A 22,587-nucleotide genomic window follows, 5' to 3' on the forward strand; every position below is an offset into this window, starting at 1 on the left:
GTGGTTTATTTAATCCCCTGACCGTAACTATAGGATTAATGAAGCGTTTAACGTGAGGCAAATGTTAACTTGTGTTTGTGACACAGCAAAACAACTTTAAAGCTCAGAAATATTTGAAGGAGATACCTGGAGGAGATAGAAACAGACATGATAAGAGTCCAGCTGACAGGTGTTACTCATTTCAGATATCTGTGTGTATCCGGAGAGGTTGAAGTTCCCAGACAAACTCGGTGAACATTTCACACAACGACATCAACAAGTGCCGCAGTGTTTTAAACACGAACGCCATCAGTTATAATAAAGCTTTAGTGGTCTCTGTGATAAATCTGGAGCTCAGTGGAAAACCAGCAGGGGTTCAGAAACAAGCAGACGATAAATGAGCTTTTAGGAAAGAAAATGGATCCAGTACAGTCATAGCTGGTGAACATCTTTCTCTCTGACTTTAACAGATATACTCATCAGAGGACATACGGGTCACATGACGATGAAAACATGGCAGAGATGCAGACAGTGTGTCCAAAAAGTGCAACCACACAAAGCAGTATAGTCAGTAGGTACTCTCACGGTACACGATTTCAGTCATGTTTCTCAATAGTTCATGTTTGAACCTTTTTATCCGTTCATCTCTAGCGTTAATAAGTGCTTCAATTGCAATAAACGCTGACGTCTTCCCATATGGATTTAAAACGCAACGCAACCGTAAAGGTGGATACCAGGCCAACCTAAAACTGCATACATCTCACAAAGTGATGCATTAGAGGATTGAAGCTCACCTCAAACAAGCTTCAGTACCAAGAAACCTCATCAATATTCATTATGAAAAGGACTCGTAGCCCATTTAATAACTGTGGGAACAGAAGACCCGGGGAACATTTGGAAGTTTGATGAAAATCTTGAGTAGCTTTGACGGGTCGGGGAGGATGCGGCGGGCTTAGAGCGACCCGCTAAGGAATACGCTTCAAGCCGGGTGACCCTGACTCTTCTCCGTGTGCCCGTCGAGCTGTGACTAATTATGTGTGTGCTACACTCGCAGGCAATAGTGTTTAGTTTTCTGCTCATGTCTGCTTATCTCCATGCTCTTTTACAGGAAACTTTAACTTTAGTAATACAGAGCAGTTGTTATCGGCAGTAACTAATGTTTGCTTGGTAGTGGTGCTAAGAAATCAATGTTACTGATGCTCAGACTTTCAAACAAACCCCCAACCCTAAAAATAAACTATACGGATACACAATTTCTATTGATACATTACATTTTTTTAAAGGGGACATTTCACAAGACTTTTTTAAGATGTCAAATAAATCTTTGGTGTCCACAGAGTACATATGTGAAGTTTTAGCTCAAAATACCCCATAGATCATTTGTGTTAAAATTGCCATTTTGTAGGTGTGAGCAAAAATGTGCCATTTTGGGTGTGTTCTTTAAAATGCAAATGAGCTGATGTCTGCACTAAATGGCAGTGTTGTGGTTGGATAGTGCAGATTAAGGGGAGGTGTTATCCCCTTCTGACATCATAAGGGGAGCCAAATTTGAATGACCTATGTTTTCACATGCTTGTAGAGAATGGTTTACTAAAACTAAGTTATTGGGTTGATCTTATCACATTTTCTAGATTGATGGAAGCACTGGGGACCCAATTATAGCACTCAAAAATGGAAAAAGTCAGATTTTCGTGATATGTCCCCTTTACATAACAAGTGAGCCATTTGTTAAAGTGATTTTTCTAAGTGATCAAACTGTGAGAGAGTGAATGATGAAACCTGTTCTTAGTATAGGCATTTACATAATAACGCCCTTTCAACACTTTAGCATCATGATGGTGAGTTATGCATAAGGAAGCACACAGATACCAGAGTATTAAACGACTAGTACTCTACTGTAGACACCAGCACTAATCTGTTGGTTTAAACCCCTTAGATAGACTGGTTCAGAGATGCTGGTATTGTATAAGGTCACATGTTTCTTATGAGTTCAGGGTCAGAGACTAGAGAATTTGGTTAAGCAAATAACTAATTGAGCCACGCAACTTATATTGGACTCATAAGTGAAGATTAACCTGATAAAGGAACATTCAAAGGTAAGATATTTATATTCCTTCAGTTCTGCCTAACACGCACGACACTGCGGGAGTTTATCACATTATTTAAGATTGTGTGAATGTGTGAATATAAAACTGGGACGTGTTGAATAAACAAATAGTAAACAGAGAGTAAAGAATGAGATTTGTTTACCCACCACCAATATTTGTTTCAATTTTTATTTTGTTTTAGAGCTTGATATAATTTATACTTTAAACCATTTAAATTAACATTTATGCCACTTTTATTTCAAAGCGATTTACGGTGATTTACAAGGTTATACTTTTTTTTCACAGTATGTGTGTTTCGTGGGTTTATGACCTTTTGTGCTGTTAAAAATGACTCAGTGTCTCCAGTGTACAAGAGGAAAAAGTGACAGAGAGCTCTGTAAAATAAGAATTAGTCGATTTCAACATAACTTTATAACCAGTAATGAGAGAGCTGAATGCACAATTTAATACAAGCCAATTCCATGCAATACAAGATATATATTTTGTATATAACTGCTTTAACAACAAATATGTAGCTAACTACAGTAATAAAAGGTGCAGTGTACATTTACATCTATGCATTTTATCCAAAGTGATTTACAGTGCATTACAAGATATATCATATATGTGTGATCCTTTGGATTGAACCCACATTTATTTTATTTTTTTGCTAATTGCGGTACAGGAACACAGCATTGAGAAACAATGCTGTGTATTTTTAGTAAGCAGTGTAAAGGTTCTTAAGACAGTAATATCTTTAGCAGCAGTCACACACTGACCTATACGTCTACACAGAAATGTGTCTATTAATATCCATATTATTTCTGGAGTCAAAACCCCGATGTCATGATTCTCTTGAGCAACACAAGCAGCGTGTCTCAGCTATAAAACACATCCTAACTTCCCTTATGAAACAAAAATGTATTTCAGTATACTGGAAAATACCATGTAATATATTAGGCAATATATTCCCATATATGAGATTTAATATTTATTTTTTATATATTTTGCAATATATTGCATAGACTATACATGTATATAATAGATTTTCTTTATATGCGTTAATATTTTGCAATATGTGCATAGACCATACATGTATATTGATATATAAATTAAAATAAAAATGTAATTTATGTAAATGTAATGCAACACATTCATGTAATGAATCACATTTCCTTTGTCTGACCATATGCAAAACCTCTTGTGATTTTAATAGGCCTGTGTAGTTTCTGTACCTCATATTGGGTTAAGTATCTGTGCCTGATTAAAAGAAAAAAAAGGTGGCTTTTGATAGATTTCCCATTAGTCTGTTTTAATATTTGGTATAAATGTTTGTACATGTATTGCAGGTTGCATGTATTCATATATTTTAGATGTTATATGTACATATACTGTATATATCACCATATATGTACATACATGCATACATTTACAATATATATTTACATATATTTCAAATGTATTCCAGAATATATCACATATCTACATATGTGTTTGATATATATTCATGTATATTTTCCATATAATTGTACAAATATTTGAAATATATTTTACCATATAGTAAACATACAGGTGACACTATATCTGTACATATATTGTTAATACATTTTTGCATATAAATCGAAATACAATATGGTGGATATTTATAAATATAATATTGCATATATTTTGAGATATATAACCATATATTATATTTATGTGCAATATATTGTATATTTTGCAATATATTACATATATATATATAGAATATATGTACCATAAATATATTATTCCATGTATTGCCAATATAATATATATTGGAAAATGGAAAGGAAAAGAATATATTACAATATATTTCAAGTAATATATTGATAAATATATTTTCCTTTCGTAAGGGTTGAGTTGTAACAGGTCACAATTTTAAGTTCACTTTTAATCGCCTTTTAATCAGTCAAAAGTTTATCATCCTGTGGTGAGACAAGTTATTGGTGTTATTAAATTTAAATGTAGTTAAATATACATATTATCATCTGTAGCTGGTACAATTAAATTCTTATTTTGTCTATAAAAATCTATAAATTACAAAATAAAAAAAGATACAAAATGTAAACCCTTACGAAAATTAAGTGGTTTTTGTTGTGAAACCGTGATTTTACAAATGTTAATATATGACAAAATAACATGATGACCAGAATTTTACTGCAATAAAACCATGTTTCATTTTTTTAAGGATAAACAGGGAAAATACTAAGAATAAACAATACACAATAACAAAAGTATGAATAAAAACACAATCAGAAATTCACAGTAAAGTGTAATACCGATAAATAAAAAAATAGTAATAAATTTAGTGATGTTTAGAATACTTTTTGAGGTCATCACACTGTGTTTTATTCTAGCAATAAACAAACAAAAATCTACAATGAAAATGTTTATATAATTTGTAAACATTGCAAAGTGTCTTTCGGTATCTTTGCTATTTTTGTCATAAATGTTCTGTGTTGTATAGCTGTTGCACAAATCCCAAAACGTTCACATAATTTCTAGGTTAATATTATTACACAAAAACAAATCTCAGTTTTTCATGACTTTTGAACACCAGTCTACGCCCTTAATGGTAAAAAGTCGTCACGTGATCGTCCGTGCTTGCCCCCGCCCTCTGGAGCCTCTCGCGCTCCTCCCGCCCGTGCCCTGGACACCGTTGCTAAGAAATAGCGTGTGCGCGCGATCGGTACGGAGGCGCGCAGCTCGAGCGCCGCTGCTCAGTGCTCAGACATGGCGGCGGATCTAAACCCGGAGTGGCTATGTCGCCTGCCTTCCTCATGGAGTTACGGCGTGACCCGGGACGGACGGGTCTTCTTCATCAAGTAAATATCCGCGCGAGGGAAAGTCGGGTGTGGGTTCGAAACGCGTGGCTCTCGTCGCGTGTTTTTCACCTCCTCTCTCCCTTTTCTTTCTTACCCAACAGTGAAGAAGCGAAGAGCACGACCTGGTTGCATCCAGTAACGGGAGAAGCCGTCATTACGGGACACAGAAAAACTCCCGGTACAAATGCATTACGTTTATCTGTTTAGTATGATTTGGACAGACGCGTGGAAATGCACCACGAAATGCAGTTCGTGCAATCTGTGCTGCGTTTGTGACAGCGCCGCGGACACAATGTCAGCGCGTTTGCGTTGCATGCATGCACACCTGGACGCGCAATATTTGACACAAAGTTGCATTTGTTAAGGTTGCATTTTGGGCAAAACGCACGATGCGCGTGACGTCGAGTTGACAGCTGTCATTTTAATTACGTTTGACAGCTGCAGTGATATGTGTAATGCTGCATATTTTGTCATTTAAAATGATCCTGTTTGTTTAAATTCACAAGCTCTGAATGGCTACATCTAAATTTGCCATCCTTGATGTAATGTGTTGAATTGACGTGTTGATATGCAAGCATGGGAACACAGCAGGGCTTGTGGGCACCGAAAAGCACTGCAGATCATGGGTATGTGCTGCAACCAGCGATGCTTTTGCATGCAAGCCTCATTTTTCCTTCTCTTTCTTTTTCAGATTTACCCACAGGATGGGAAGAAGGATATACGTTTGAAGGCGCGCGCTGCTTTATTAAGTGAGTTGGACGATGGCTGTCCGTGGAAAGAGGTTTCTTTCTCCTGTGCTTGTTTGACAGCAGCAGTGATTTCGGCATGCCGCCCCCTCAGACACACACAAATGCACACACATGCCATAGCGTTTCCAGAAAAGCTCCCTCTCTCGCACGCCGAACACATACACGACTCCTTTCTCCCCCGTTTAAAAATACAAGAAAGTAATTACCGTTAGGGTGACGGATAGCTTGACAGGCGTGTGTGATTCAGAGCCGGGTTGGTTGAACAGGCTCGGCTTGTTGCGTGAATCATACTAACCCCTATTTTCAGTGTACTGCATATTTGACTTGTTGTTTGGGAGTGTCTGGGTGAACACATCTGTTTGCCCAGCTTTGGTTTGTTGGAGTGAAAAGTTTCTTTCAAAACATGGGTTACAGGGTTAGTTCACCCAAAAATTAAAACTCTGTCGTTGTTTATATATTCAATGTTACATGTGTTATCTTTATTTGGAACCCAAAAGGGGAAATTAAAGTAAATGGTGACTGAAGTCCGCTGTATAGTCTGTTTTTTACGTGTACGCGAATGTATGTGTACGGTCAAATGCACAGGCTTTCAAAGTGTAGTTTATTTGACTCGTACGCGTACACAGGTGTCAACGCATGCGCGTTGCGACTATATGCATACAATATGTGTAGGCTTCAAAAATCCAGTGGTGCACATACAGTCGCGTAAACTCTTCTGATGTCGAAAATTGCATCACGCGCACTGTACGTGGACCCCCGTGTATACGCAGGGTTTCCTGCAGCACTTTTCAGTTCAGGCGGCCCACCTAAGCTGGGAAACCCTACCGCCTTGACTAGGTCGTCCAAAATAAAAATAAATTGCTGCACAAAAGGCCGTCAAGTGCATCTCGGGAATAGCGTGGACGCGCTTTACACCGCGAGCGGGCACAATTTTTGCGCTATCTATCATCGTTCGCCAGACGTTCTAGAACATCTGCTTCAGTTCGTGTTTATTAACCCTTTTGTTTCACTTCATCACACAGCTATATGTGTTCATTTTCTGTCATAGTTTCTTCAAAATTAAGTTTTATTTGAGTGTTTTAAATAAAAATATTTAAATTTTCATCATGATGCGTACACCCCACCCCTTTGATACCACGCCCCCAGTTCCAAACACCCCCCCAACCCAACCACCATAACTAACAAATTTTCTGCGGGAAACCCTGCGTAAAAATGGATTATACTTCGGCCTTGAGGCTGTTGGACCCTAACAATTTGCTTAACATTTAGTTTTGTGTTTCATGGAGGAATATTTAAATCTAATGGGTCATACAAGGTGACAAAAGTGTTATATTTGGGTGAACTATCTCTCTTTAACGTCGACTCCACAGTTTCTATATCATTTACATGAAATTTGTTTAATTGAGTGCATTTCTCATGTGAAGTTGTGAACATCACAGCATATTATTGAGCAATATTGCCTTTTGGATAAACTCATGGTTGTATTTCATGGAAGCAAGTCATAAAATTTTAAAACAAAGCAGGTTTTCTGACTTGTTGTTATGTTTGGTGTCTTAAAGGGCAGTCTGTGGTATCAAATCAACTGAAGTGTAATGAATAGATGTGTGGCTATGAGGAAACTGACACTGGTATTTTAAGAGATTTGGATAAACCCGCTGTGCTTTTAAAGTGTCCAGAAGGAGGAATTATTGTAAGGTGTGTTGGCCAATCCAAATTTCAGCCTGCATGCTGTGTTGCAAAAAACAGTCACGAGTTAAAGGTTTGACTTGATATTTACGACGTTCTAGCAAGCAAAATGCTTTATGACCCTTCCTCGCTGCCTAAAGTCTGTGTTAAGCAAGATTATCGACAAGTGCACTGAAAAGTCTGTGTTAATTCTGCTTTATATCAGTTGAATCGCCTTCTATTGTGTGTATAAGGCATGATCGTGTGCCTGTGGTTGTCGCCCAATTTTGGTTCCCAACCCAGTTCAGGGCTAAACTCTTCATGGTTTTGGACAGACCACTGAGACCTTCACGATCAAGTGTTTGAGTTAAACCTCGTCTCATCACGTCAGGATTGACAGGCCAATTCTTTGAGTGCCTCCCCCTTCATCCTCAACCACAGATTGGGAGGCCCGTGGATCAGCACTGAGGCGTGTGGACTGTGCAGCACTGCCCGCTTTACTCAGATGAACGCGCTTGGGATACGCCAGCCCATCTTACGATCCCCTCCAGTGATCTAACGCAAGTTTCGGTGTCGGACAAATCCAAGTACTGGGTTATCTGCATCATTTTTTGCTTGAATGGTCACTCATTCATCTCTCTTTGGATTACCGTACTGTGCTTGCCCACCGTGAACATAAAGATTCCCTGGACTTCTTTACTTACGCACTGTTGATACCTGGAGGCCCGAGCCCGATGATTGCGGATTAAACCTGAACATTCAAGACCAGCTCTTCAGATGTAAATACGAATGTGAGGAATTGATCAGCCTGGACGGACTCAACATACAGTGACCAATGGCATTGTGGGAAGTGGTCTAGCTCATATTACCGCAACGGCAGATGGCGGAGAGCTCGAGATTAAGACTGATATGGGGTCATTTATTACACTGGCACAAAGTCTCAAAGGGTCTCGCTAAGAAAGGCCAACACTCAGAAGCAGTAAGTGACTGGTGACGTTTGATCCACGGGCCCGTTGTTCAAAATAACTTAATATGTGCGTCCATAAAGCTGCATTATACGGGGATGTTTTCTTTCTGTCATCCAGGAATAACAGGGGGAGCTGAAATGCAGGCTGTGTTGTAGCCACTGTGCAGCTCGGTTGCGACACTTAAGGTCTCAGTGGAATTTGTACAGTGCATTTGGTTTAAGAAATATTTTTCCTGTTCAATGAGGAATAAAAGGAATTCGGCGAATATTTTACTAAATAGTTTTTGAAATAGTACAGGTTATTTTGAATGTTTCATTTGCATGGTTCCCATGGGTCCTTGAAAGTTTGTGAATCTGGAGGAAAAAAATCAAGCCCCTGGGAAGTTTTCGAAAATATACATACATAGATACAGGTCATTGAAAGTGCTTGAATCTATTTTATGCAAGAAAAAAATCCATATTATTCTCTGTGTAGTGTAAGATAATATCATTAAAAATTCTAGACTTAAGCACACGTGCTAAACTGTTTGCTTAAATGCTTATATCTTCTGTATGTGAATGTTGATTCATACCAAAATGCTTTTTTGCATAGTTGTGTTTGACACATGAAAGCGTCTCTGGTTACGTATGTAACTGTTGTTCCCTTAGAAGGGAACGAGACGCTGCGTCTCTACTTCCTGCGTCCCTGTAACGCCGTCTTTGGCAATATTTCAGATAGCGATATACTTCCTGGCTCTCGCGTCACCCGGTCTTTGTTGTTAAGCCTCTTCATTGATTGAATTTGATATACACATTCAGACGCACTTACCCCTGGAGGCGTCCCCAAAGTGTCACCGCAGTGACGCAGCGCAAGTTCCCACGAAAGGGAACTGTAACAATGTATCTTAAAAGGTAACACGGTGTAACCTTGCTCTTACTTGAAATGTGTCCACACATTTAGTCCTTGAATTTGAGGGTATTGGACCTGGAAAGGCCTTGAAAGGTCCTTGTATTTGAAGTTAACTAAGGGAACCCTGCATTTGTCACGTGAAGTTTATTAATTTAATCAAATCTTATTTCAGTGGTGCTTTTCATAATGTGAATTGTGCTTTAAAGAAAACATTGTGCATTCTTACTGTGATCTAATGTGTTGTGTAATCTAGTTAGGCATTAAAACGTGCAGTTTATTGTTAAAAATCTGTTTATCTTTGTAGAGTGTTTAACCCCATAATTGTGATCTTACGCTGTGATTTTCATCTATTGCATAAACTATGTGACCCTAACTGTGAAATCCAGGTTAAAGTCTCATCATCTAAAACCGCATTCACACAGCGTCTTGGTCCTAGAAAATTTCCGTAAAATTGGCCAAAGGTTTCTGTGCGAACGCGAACACATCCCTTAAATGTTCTGGGATCGCTGCCATAAAGAGGACCTAGAAACATTGCCGTAACATTCACGGAAAGCATTCTGTGTAAACGAGGCAGAAATTATGGCGTAGGAGGGTGCTGTAGTATGGACGTGCGTGTCGTCGCAACCAGAAACATCACATGCTCCTTATAATCTTATCATAAACTAAAATGCATGCGCGTGGTTTCTCGAGAGAAATCACGGATAATTAGCAAAATTCGGATGATGTGGATAATGCGTCATTTGTCTTTACGTGAAATTTATGGTATGTGCGTGTATGTGAGTGCAGGCACAGATTCCGGAAAATCATTGGCAGTGTGAATGACCTGAAAATCAAACGATCCCGAACAAATCCCACACGCATTTACCGTAATCTCTATGTGAAAAAAGGCTTAATAATAAGATTAGGAGCATCAAAGTCTGATTTTACATCTTTGACATGATCTTACTCGGTCAGTATTAAAGATATCAAGATTATGTTTTCAAATATATATATATATATATATATATATATATAAATAAATAAATAAATAAATAAATAAATAAATAAATAAATAAATGTGTATATTTATATATTTATATATTTATATATTTATATAAATATATAAATATATATAAAATATTTTAGCTGTGTTTCACAGACTGGTTCCCAAATGTTTGACCTTTGTGAAGAAAGGAAACTTCCTCCAATCTTTGCAACAGTTTAAAAGCCGTTGCATGACTAGAAGATCATCTCTGTTTTGGCTTTGCTTGGCAGCTGTTGTAGCATCTTGGGAATGTTGCAAAATAAACAGCTCGTGAAACAGCTCATGTTGGTCATTAGTTTCCGACTCCGATTGGGCGGCACTGCAGAGGCGGGTCGTGTGTTCCCTTCCCTTGTCTTATTCGTCCCTTGTGTTGCATATTAAGGGGGAATGCAGTAAAATAAACCCACTCAAGTCATGATTTCAACAAGCATTAGATGTTACACAGACACTGTTTGCGTTTCTAAGCTGCCACTGAATGCACTAACCTTACCAGTTGTTATTTAAGTGCACTGGTTTAAGAGATGCAATTTCATTTCTGGGGCAGTTCAGACTGGAATGGAGGATAAATGGAGCGATGTGGCCGAGTTTGAAAAGAGGAGAAAGTTGCAAAGGTCACTGCACGGTGTGACGCGCTCTTTTTGATAGTTCGCTTGATTTTCCAGGTTCACGTCTTCACGCTGTGCTGATGGTTTTGGTGTGCGTATGCATGAGTGTAGATTTGGTTAGGAATTGGTTTGTGATGGTCGACTAGTCGATTAGTGAAGTTGTTTTTAACTGTAACGCTTTTAAGCAGTGATATGTGGAAAATTGCAATAATTTTAAGGATGCATCTTCACGGAGAGGGATTTAGCGTGCAGAGAGTCTATATAAAAAACGCCCTGCTACTTCAGTCATGAAATCACGGCTTTTATAACAATAACCTTACTGTTACTGTAAACAATAAACAATTACTGTCAGGCTTCAAATCGCCTACTGTAAGCAATAGACCTGTTATTGTGCATGAGCATTATGCTCATTTATTTCAAGGGTATATGTAGGACTGCATGATATTGCAGAAAAATGCAATACGTGATGACTCACTATAAATCAGTATATACATGCAATATGATAATGCAAACTTCCTTTGTCTCTCCAGTCTCTGCATCAACACAAAACTTGGACTATACGTCATGTTAAAATCATTGCAAGTCATTTTGGTATATTGCGACATGCGCATACGTTCACTGGGATATATAACAACAAAGTGAAAAGCCCGAGTGCATGTACGGACGTGTGTGTATATATCCATTAAAACGCATTACTGTCCGCCACAGGTGTTTTACCTTTGCATTTGTTTAAACGCTGCTGTGTAAAATGTCTGCGATTGTCCCCACATATTTACATTGAGCTGATTTCCACAGCATTAGTCTTGTGAGACGTTGCGGTTTTAGGACAGCTAAGTGGGTCGACGGATGGGTGGAGCGGGTCCACACTGATGAAAAGCTTCCTAATGCTTCCTGTGACTGTTGAATTATTCCCTCCCCGTCTCTCTCTCTCTCTATCTGTCTCCTGCTCGCTCGCTCACTCGCTCTGACAGCCGTAGGCCGAGAAGAAAGGGTGCGAAAAGGCAGATGACCACCTCACCCATCCATTGTTTTGACACACAAGCTGGTTTTCGACAACTCTCTCTTCTCTTCGTGCGAATGGAGGAGAAAACAGGAAAGGGCATCCTAGTACTGGTTGTTTTATGATCGTGTAAGTCATTTTAGGAATTTCAAACCACACGCCCTTGCTTTATAACACCACTTGGTAATTGGCAATTTTTGTTCCCAACCACATTTATTAGACATAACCAAAAAGATGCCTTAATTTGGGCTTACTGTGGATTTGAAACCAAACCACTGTTGGATATCACATTCAGTTAAATGACAGCATTGGCTCAGATGTCTGTGGGAGGAGCTCAGCTGTTAGACATTTAATATTGGGTTTGTGTGATTTGTGTGAGTGGGCAACTAAATGAACGGTTAGATGGCAGCTTGGGAGATGACGGAGAGTTCGTTAATGCATAGTCAGCATGCTGATGTTTTCTGGTTACATTTACCTGGGTACAAGTCTCAGGATAAGAGTCTCTTTTTATTTGGGTGACGAAGTGAGTTTATGGGTCAGCCTGTTAGCAATGTTGCGAACCGGGCCAAACGTTTTTTTTTTTTGGAGATTTTAACAGGTCGCCAGCAGAGACGCTACTTTTGTTATCCTCATTAGGCACTACAGATCTCCCAAACCCATAGCTATGAGTCTCAGTTTTCTCATGCGCCCAGCGTGATCGTTTTGCCGGTGGCGACTGCCGTCTTTTTCTTTGTTGAAGCACCTTGAGCGTTAAGGCTTCATGGTTTGATGAACTGTAGAGGAGGTGATGTGGAGGATTGAGCCCAGCGTTTGCTCTCTGTATGCGGTCTGTCCTGCAGCAGTGTTTTATCGCATCTGTGATTCCCGCCGTGCGACTCGAACACCGAAACTTAGTTTTTCCCCATGCAGGTAACAACAGGAGGCTTGTGAGCTTATAGATTTACTTCTTTGCCTGTTACGACCACAGCATCATTTTTTTGGGTGGTGGTACAGGGCTCCAGACTGCCCCCAAATGGTGGCATTTTGCCCCTAAAATTTGAGAGTGTGCCACTGAATTTTACATCCAGTCGCACGTGTGCAACCAGTAAATTTGACCTTATTTTTCAAAAGTGCGCAATAAAATGTGACACTGAATTTGAAACAGCACATTGTATTTTCTGCATCTTTCATCAAGTATTTATTAGTAATACAGTGGAAATTAGAAGAAATGTGAATATTTGGTTAGCATGTTGATTTACGGTGTGTGCCCCTAAATTTTCTGGTTGCACCCCTAAAATTTTCAGTTGGGGGCCACTGTGCTCCAAGTTAAAAAGTTAGTCTGGAGCCCTATGGTAGTTCCTGACCGCATTTCCCCTAATGCACAGTTAGGCCAATTATTAAAGGGATATTATGCTTACCGCCACTCCTTTTCTCATGTTTACTCAAGGTTTTCTCGATGTCATTGCTGCCAGACCAGATCAGATTACCTCAATAAGCAAATACACATCAAACACTGCTGGTTTTTATCAAACCAAACCCTCGTGAAAGAAAGTTCTGTATGTTGGTTGAGTAAATACAAAGGTTGTGTTTATTTTATTTTATTTTATTTTATTCAACTCTTGAGTTTGCTATGAGTTTGTCGATTTCTTTTGGCTATTCAGTCTTGTGAGTCTAGACTGTTATGTAAGTGTTGTATAGTTAAAATGACATTAATAAGGCAGAGCCGATACTTCTATGCAATACAATGGCAGAAGTGCATTACTAAAGATCTCTTGCTGTTTGTCTCCTTAAAATATTGTCATTGAATTATTGTGTACTTCAGTATAATTGTCTGTAAAGTTTGTGTTCATGTGTGTGTCTGGGTTATAATATAAGGTTAGCGCATATGCAGTTTGAGCCATAGACTGTACAAAAAGATGGACGACGCCTGTTCGCTCTCTTCCATTGGTGAAAAGTAAAGCGGCCAGTGTCCCGATATGGCGCTGACATCTTGGGTCTTGAGTCTGCGTAGTAGCGATTTTGGGACCAGTCATACGCAGTAGTGTGCAGGAAGTGAATATCACACAATATCACAGCTGTCAATCATGACGTGACACCACCGTTTTATATCATTAAATAACTAACTAAACACAAACTTATTTTAAAAACGAACATTTTAATTTACATAAGCGTGATAAAAACTACAGTAAATGACAGAAACCAGCTTCGGAAAAAAGATAATTGAAGTGTAATGAATTTTTTTTTTGTCTCCAGTCCCATTGAATAACATGGGGAGGCGGGATTTATGACCTATACTGGGACCAGTCACTGGGGGGCGATCGAGACGTTTTGGCTTCACTTTTCAGGGCTTGTGCGGTACGCTTGGTTTGAGCAGGAAAACTCTCGTGGTGATGGAGGCGTGCAGGCCACATTTGGGTTTTGGGAGATGATACCCTTCACATCTGGTCTCTTCACCGAGCCGTCTTGTCATGACTTTCTTATTTTGTTGTCGTTGTGCTGTGATAAGGGCGCACTCGCACCTGCTGCTGGTTCAGATGTGATGTCTGATGCTTTATCTGATCTTTGAGCAGCGACTGGGAAGAATTTAAAACAGCTACTCTTATACTGAAGAAATTCAGGATTTCAATTTTTTACTTTTAAAACTAGTGCAAACTAAAGAAAAACTAGAGAACTGCAGATATATTATATGAATGAAATGCACTATTTTACATTTTGATTTAGTTTAAAAAAAAATCGGCCTATTGTTATTATTATTATTATTTTTATTATTATTATTATTATTATTTATTGATATACATTTTCCAGATAAAACGGTATTGACAGCTCGATAAGTAATTGATAACGTTTATGCATTGTGCGTAACGCTGCGCAAGCACTTCCAGATGCCGGACGCGGTCTTCGTTTACAATCACAGTGTGACTTAGACTTGAAGGAGTGGAGTAATATGGCGCAAGTTGTTAATTTAGGGCCCTACGATTTTAGAACGTGGACAGAATCATGGAATCCAAATGTGCAGAAACATTTTCTTTTTATGTAATGTTGGATGCACAAACAGGTTTTCATCAAAGCCCGGAACACAGCAGACAAAATAGGTACTTTCTTTCAGCGTACGCCTTAGACGCCAACACGTCCACACAGCTTTAAAGGTCACGTTCTTCCTGATACCATTTTTTAAACCCTAGTTAGTGTGTAATGTCGCTATAATAGCATAAATAATACCTGTAAAATGATAAAGCTCAAAGTTCACTGCCTGGCGATATATTTTCTTCCTCTTTAAAAGCCTACAACGAACGGCCGGTTTGGACTACAGCCCTCTACTTCCTGCTTTAATGACGTCAGTAAAACGGTTCGTTGACTAAACTCCGCCCACATGAATACGTCAGTCACCAGCTTTGGCTTAAACGGCTCTACTAAGCTAAGCTGCTATCGAATCACAGCACACTAAACAAACTACACAATCAGAACTCATTACGTATTACTGAAGGAGGGACTTCACATAACAAGGAAGACATCAGCTTGTTTTGAGGACAGTGAAAACAGCGCTATACACATAAGTAAATTGTGTGAAAAATACCGCGTTTTTTTACACATGAAACATGAACACATGTTATATTGCCCACTATAAACACAATCAAAGCTTCAAAATCACAGACAGAACGGGAGCTTTAAAAGTATATTTACAGGACATTCACAAATTCAGAAAAGCTGAGGAAAAACAGCAGATCCACCACTGTGGTGAATATAAGTTCCCAGAGTTACGCGACGCTCTTGACATCCATTTATCACCGTGTATAGTTTGTATATGTATAATACGCGCGTGATCACTGAACTAGATTTTCTTTCTTGTTTAAGTGAACACAAACAGCTGGATGTTTATCAGTATATTGAAACTTAAAGCAGTCTGTCTTAAAGTGACAGTAGCCTGCTGATTTCTGTATCAGAAATGTTCATTTCATAACAAATATATTTACATTTATAAAATACAGATGCCTGAAAAGTGAAACAAGATTTTTGTCAAGTTCTGATAAAAAGTAGTTTACAACCATAGTTAACTTTCTGTTTTTTACAACTTTCATTCAGGAGCAAAAATCTTACATTTGACAGGAATAAAGATTTGTCATTTATCATGATAATTATCGATATCGACTGATATGGAAAACATTTTCGTGATTTATTTTTTTTCTGGCCATATCGCCCAGCCCTATAATGATATTATTATTATTAATATTAGCATACTATTAAAATTATAATAATAATATTTATTATTATTATTATTATTATTATTAGTATTAGTATTAAAAGATCAACTCTATATGTGACCCTGGACTACAAAACCTTATAAGGACCATAATTGTCAATTTTTTAAAATTGAGATTTATGCATATCTAAAGGCAAATTAAATAAGCTTTCCATTGATTCATGGTTTGTTAGGATGATATTTGGCTGAGGTACAACTATTTGAAAATCTGGCATCTGAGGCTGCAAAGAATTGCCTTCAAAGTTGTCCAAATAAAGGCCTTATCAAGACATATTATTAATGATAAATACTTTTTATATATATTTACGGTAGGAAATGTACCAAATATCTTCATGAAACATGATTTATTGTACTTTACTTAACATCCTAGTGATTATGGGCTTTAAAAAAAGAGGGTCTGAAAATGCCTGGAAAAAAATAACACCTAAAAACATCTTGAAGTGTCAATGAAAAATGCTCGTTTTTTTTTTTTTTTTTTTTTAGAAAAAACAGTGTTTGGTCAAAAAGGAGAAACCCAACCGTTTGCTTAAATAAATCCAGAAAATGTTTAAATTTGACCCAACAATGGTTTAAAACAACCCAGCATTTTGGGTTGAAACAAATATAGGTTAAAACCTAACTGGTTGGGTTCATTACTTTTTTTTGACCCAACGCTGCGTTGAAAGTAACCCAGCTTTTTTAGTGTTTATTAACAAAATATTTAATGACAGCAGTCTGTGAATAAAATCTCTATAATAATCTCTATAATCTATAAATACTTTTTAAATATATTTGTAAATATGATAAAATCATAAAATGAAAGTTCCTTGTAATATTTAGTTTGCAGTCTAACATCTGTAGTCTTATAATCCCAAAGTATTATGAACAGTTCTTCTGGTTTCTCTTTGCTTTACAAACAGAATTTTTACCATTACTTTTATATGGCTATTAGGGAAAGTACTAACATATTTATGTCTTATGGCATTTTATTATTCATTTGTAAATAAACTTCTACAAGTCTACAGTGCCTAAGGACATCCAATTACATCATTTAATTGCGCACATTGTTCATCACCCAAAGTCTTTATTTGGTCTAACAGGCTCGATTTACCGTCCAGATGAGGAGTTATCAGCATTCCCAGGTTATCCATATGACTGTTTCTCTTTAACCGTTTCTAACAGGAAGGTGTGAAAAGGTCAAACCCGACCAACAGCAACATCATTAATCTAATTGACTTCCAAAAGCTTTATTAATTTGCGCCTGATGGTTTTAATTTTCTTTTAGAGCCGAAGCCAAACAAATGTATCGCATTAATCCTCGTCCCCGGTTGTATCGTCAGCGGTCTCTCGAGAGAAGATGCTGACCTTGAGTGACCTGACTGTAGATTCAGTCGATGGTCCCGCTGCTGAGACCAACAGTATGCATTTAACTCTGTTCGCTTGATCAGAAATGAGCACAGAGGTGCAAGAAAGTGCTGCAATATAAAAAAAAATCTGGTTGGTCAGGTAAACATTTTTCTCTGTGTTAAACCAGTTTCCTTTAGTTTTCAGCGAGCGTGTCCTCACAAGAATGCTTTTGTTGCAGTAACTTGAAACAAATATGAAGATGTGTCATACGGTACATTATAGTAAAAGTATGACCAAAATAGGACCTGGACTTGTAATGTACGTGCCTTGGACTCTTGCATATCGCCCATCAAAATTTGAAATTATTATTTTGTCATCCTTATGTTGTTTCAGAGTCAGACCATTTCCTTTGTAAAGTACACCTTTCAAATATACTGTAGCACATCAAGTTGTGTCACGGCGGTCACAAAATGCAAAAACCAATGACTTTTGGTGCCGGTAATGTCAAAGCGGACTCAATGTTTCGTTTTTGAATGCACATAAATGCAAATGACTCCTACGGAGCAGGATTTTATATATAGCACACACACATTATGTAATCATATTTTTTAAGTCTGAAATATTGGCACATTATGACATGAGAAGAGTAAATACTGACATGATTTTCATTTGTGAAGCCCGGTGAACCATAAAACATCTTCATCACTCTTCTGTTTTTTGTTTTCTGGTTTTGTGCGTGTCTTACATGTGAATTCTGAGTTGGAAAGTGCTTTAAGTGATCCTTTTCGAAACAGCTGTCTCACTTGGGTTGTGGTTTGGCGTAATTTACTGCCACTCCCAAGATAAGTCTGATCCAAAAAGTGATGTACGCGGAATCGTAATTATGCGTTTCCTGTCCTAAAGTGAAGAGCAGGGGCTCCCACGATAAGCGCTGATGTTTTTGAACAATATATATTCATGTCGCATTTATTTTCAGCCCTTCTTTCATGTAGCCGTCGTAATGGCTGCCAGCTGCCTCTTTAAAGGAAGACAATTTAATATTTACTTTCCTTCACATTGAACACTAAAACCCTGTTTTTGAACACCAGCCAGGGATCTGTAGAGAGAAATACATGTAATCAAATGATACAAACAGTGGATGTGATATCGGCAGACATTGATTTAAGAGACCCAATTGACGGCTAAACGTATCCTTGTGTGTGTTTATGTTAGATCAAATTAAATTTGGCCCTGTGCATATGCATTAGGCCGGCATGATATTGAAGAAAAATGCAATGAAATAACTTGCTAAAAATGCGATACAATAATGCTTCAGGTTTGTAAAATCACAGCAGTCAAACCCGTGGCTTCCCACCCAACTCGTACTAGATCGATGTACTTCCAGTTCCGAGCTCTGACGTCACATAGCATGCGAAACCATACAAAACAACAATGGCGGCCCCCACGGATGCAGTGTTTCTGCAAGTGGTACACGGTGGGAATACACTTTAGGACAATATAACTTTGCAGTCAAATTAATAATAATATAATAATAATAGTAAATAATACACACGATTATATGTTACAATGTTTTGTGTCTAAAACAATAAGTATGTCGCGAAAGTATTTCGCCGCATGGACATGTTAAGGTGATGTAAATTCCTTGCGCTCGGGTAGTTTGGCGTGACTTGCCTGGAATGCTACAAAGTCGTGGTTTGATGTCGTAATTTACGGGCTCAAAAACCTGCCTGGATTAATCGTGATTAATCACATACAAAATAAAAGTTATTTTTAGCATAATATACAAGTGTGTGCTGTGTGTAATTATTATGTATATATAAATACACACACTCATGTATGTATTTAAGAAACATTTGCATGTGTATATATATTTATTTATATTTTTATATATTCTATATTATATATAAATAAATAAAAAATAATAATATATAAATATAAAATATATATGAAGAGTTTGGTTCCAAAACGCAATAAATGCCATTTTTGAAAAAAATGAGTTACTGCCAAAATCTTAATTTTATGCGAAATCCAATTTCCGCCATGTTATTCTGTCATCTTTTCTCCTTTTTTTCCCAAAACGCAATAAATGCCACTCCTCCTTTTCTACAGAATGCAATAAATCCACTTAATAAAATCAAAGCGCACCATTCCACGCAATGTAAACAAACAATGGCGGCGCTTTGAGTACACAGAGTCCTAGTTTTTCTCATCTACTTTGTACTTCGTGATCAACAAACAAACAAAAACAACCTGTGTTTTTCTGTGACGGGAAAGAAACGTAAGCCATCAACATCTAATAATTTACGTGAGAGGCACTCGGAGCCAGTTGCTTGTTCTCCCGACAGCATCAAGCTTCTTTCATGCTAACACATTGACCCCAGTGGATCTTATGAAAAACTTTACATTATTTTACTCAAAGTCAATGAGAATCGAGCAGGACCAAAACATTTTACAGCTGATCGCTGTGAAAAATGTTAAGCGACAACCTCAAGTATAACCGCTGCAATAACAGTGATCTTAATATGACAAAGTAAGTGTTTTGATTAATGCCATTAATGTTTATTTTTTATCAGTGTATACCACTAGTCAACTAAATGATTATTAAAAGGCAAAGATGAATGCACATTTATACTGATTCAATAGATTTATAGAATTTTGAAAAAAAAACTTTTTCAAATCTTTGAAAATCAAGTTATGGATTTGAATTTTTTATGTTTTTATAACCTAAAGATGCTATGTGAAAGTTTGTAACAGAAAATATTAAGGGTGTCATGATTTCGATTTTAAATCGAAATCGATCGAAATTAAGTCACAGCTCCGAACTTCGAAATAAAAAATGGGATCGTCGATGCTGCCACGCCCCCATTTCACGTCTGGTCGGCTTGGCAAGCGAGGAAAAAAAACTCTCAGAGATGCCTTTAAAAACATCTGTCCAGCAGAAAGCGATCATATTTTAAACACGAGGGATGTAAGTTATTGCTACAACTCCTTGAAATGCATATCATAAACAGGATTACGTGATCTGACTTTGGACAGAGCGCAGCTCTCTGCACGTGCGCGATAGTGAGGGAGGCGCAAAGATGCAGCGGGTTATATTTTAAACAAAAGGATAGTTTGCCTCAGCTTGCATGAAACGCATAAAACTGATCAAATACATAAGGATTACTACTTTAGTTTATGTTCAGACTTCGGACAGATGCGAGAGCGCATGCACACGTGAGACAGAGAGAAGCAGCTGCTTATGATGCTGGATTTATTTCAGATGCTATGAGTCCAAGACACGCGCATTAAGTCCATGTGCATTAAATCCATGTTAGAGATGCGCGGATGGACTATTATTTCATCCGCAACCGCATAACAAAACGCATCATCAAAACCGCCTACTTCCATACTATATAGTACGTAAAAAGCGCTACTTTACGTACTATATAGTATGGAAGTAGGCGGTTTGGGATCCAGCATATGTTTCTGACCAGTTTTCAAAACCGCAACCGCCCGCCATCCGCTGACTGGGCGATGCAAGACGCTGCTGATGACAGCCGCGAGACTAGAAAGCTCTAGAATATCAGCAGTGAACTCCGTCTCCGATCGGCGCACAGGGACAAAGATAAATAAATAAATAGCCTAAATTAAACGCACAAATTACATAGCCTGCACTGGTGTCATCCTGATTTACCACGTTGTAAAACTTATTCCAGGCAACCCTTTTCTGACATTCTATTTCCTTTGTTTTTAATTCTCATTTTTTGAGTTTGCCACGTTCCTCCTTCGCTGGCGTTGATAAGAGCTGTGTCAAAATGCATCCTCAACGAATGGATCCTTAACAGCCGAGGATATCCCAAACAATTAAAAGCTTTATTAAATAAAAGTGTGTATTTATTAGAAAACTTTTTCTTGTCACTGTTTTAGTATTATAAGTTATGTTTTGTGTTAATATTATTCTGTTTATGTTGCGTATATTTCTAGGTTGATTATTTGATATGCTGTTGAATAGATTAATCTACATCAATGTGTCATATGTTCTAAAATAAATTAATATTTTTCTGATTACATATTTATTTTAATAAGTCAGAAATGTCTCCGCTGTTTTCTGCTGACAGGCGCGGTGGGCGCTACTGGGGGCGTGTGCAGCAGGTGACGCAAATTGTCGGTCCTCAGAAGGCTAGACCGTCTCATTTCAGTTCTCTTCTTGAACTTCTGTGGCTGCCACTATGAAAGGCAGAGAGGTCGCATGCTTAGAAGGACACAGCTAATAACAAGCAGTCGACCGAATTTAATTAAAAAAAAAAAAATTGTCACGTCATCCGCCCGATCGTCTCTCTACAAGCTCTCGCGTTAAGTGAAGCCCACAAACCCCCATGCGAGTTGTGCAATGTGCATGTTAATGTTAAAGTATTATAATAATAATAATAAATAATGGCATATAATTTTTGTCTAAATTATATGCCATATAAAAAATATGTAAAAATCGAGAATCGGATCGAATCGTGTCCTTAGAATCGAAAATGTAATCGAATCGAGGATTTGGAGAATCGTGACACCCCTAGAAAATATTGGTTTTCATCTTGTCACTTTCTTGGTATAGAAAACACGTTTTTAACGAAATTTGTCAAAATGGATTTATTGCGTTTTGGAACCAAACTCACATTTTTGAAATGTATGAAATGTATATATGTATGCCTGTGTGTTTAAATATACATAATAATTACACACAGCACATACACTTATATTATACAAAAAAACATGTTGCGATTAATCTTTGCCCAGCACTAATCCAGATATTTTTAAAATAAATTACTCGTGGGATTTAACTTTGTGTCGTGGAAATTGTTTGCTTGAGTTGAATATTTTCAACTCGTGCCAAGAAGCGTTTTTTTAGGCAAATAGTGCATGTTTTTGTGGCAATCGTGGCACCCAATTCATTCACATTGGCTCTCATTGGCCAATGCCCCTCTTACATTGCTAAAAACAACGTTATTTTGGTATTTGGTACAATACACTGTGTTCGCGTGGTTTGTGGTTAAAAAAGACATTTTTTTCCACATACCGTACATTTTTGTAGCTCCAGATTTCACTCTCTTCCTGAAACGCACAGATTTGAAAAGCACTGTGTGCCTGATTGGCCAGCTAATCTGTACGTTGTGATTGGCCTGAATACCTATGACGTCAGCCGGAAATGTGACGCTCCTTACCATGTTTGAAAGATTCGCTCA

At 37.9% G+C, this 22,587-nt stretch overlaps 1 protein-coding gene across 27 annotated transcripts in view; it reads left to right on the forward strand.

Annotated features, from left to right (window-relative positions):
• The first annotated feature begins 4,740 nt into the window (after positions 1-4,740).
• The window catches only part of plekha5 (pleckstrin homology domain containing, family A member 5), a 163,095-nt gene continuing 145,248 nt past the window's right edge, over positions 4,741-22,587 (forward strand). For 8 of the 27 annotated variants that reach the window (XM_055190216.2, XM_055190217.2, XM_055190219.2 and 5 more), the window contains exons 1-3: positions 4,744-4,912; positions 5,014-5,090; positions 5,604-5,661. In XM_055190216.2, the coding sequence (XP_055046191.2) occupies positions 4,821-4,912; positions 5,014-5,090; positions 5,604-5,661 (227 nt within the window). In that variant the 5' untranslated portion in view covers positions 4,744-4,820. Of the gene's footprint in view, positions 4,913-5,013; positions 5,091-5,603; positions 5,662-22,587 lie in introns of all 27 variants that reach the window. The other 19 variants (XM_055190223.2, XM_055190228.2, XM_055190239.2 and 16 more) reach the window with 6 other exon arrangements.

Source organism: Misgurnus anguillicaudatus, chromosome 1 (assembly GCF_027580225.2).
Source record: "Misgurnus anguillicaudatus chromosome 1, ASM2758022v2, whole genome shotgun sequence".
Classification (NCBI taxonomy): domain Eukaryota; kingdom Metazoa; phylum Chordata; class Actinopteri; order Cypriniformes; family Cobitidae; genus Misgurnus; species Misgurnus anguillicaudatus.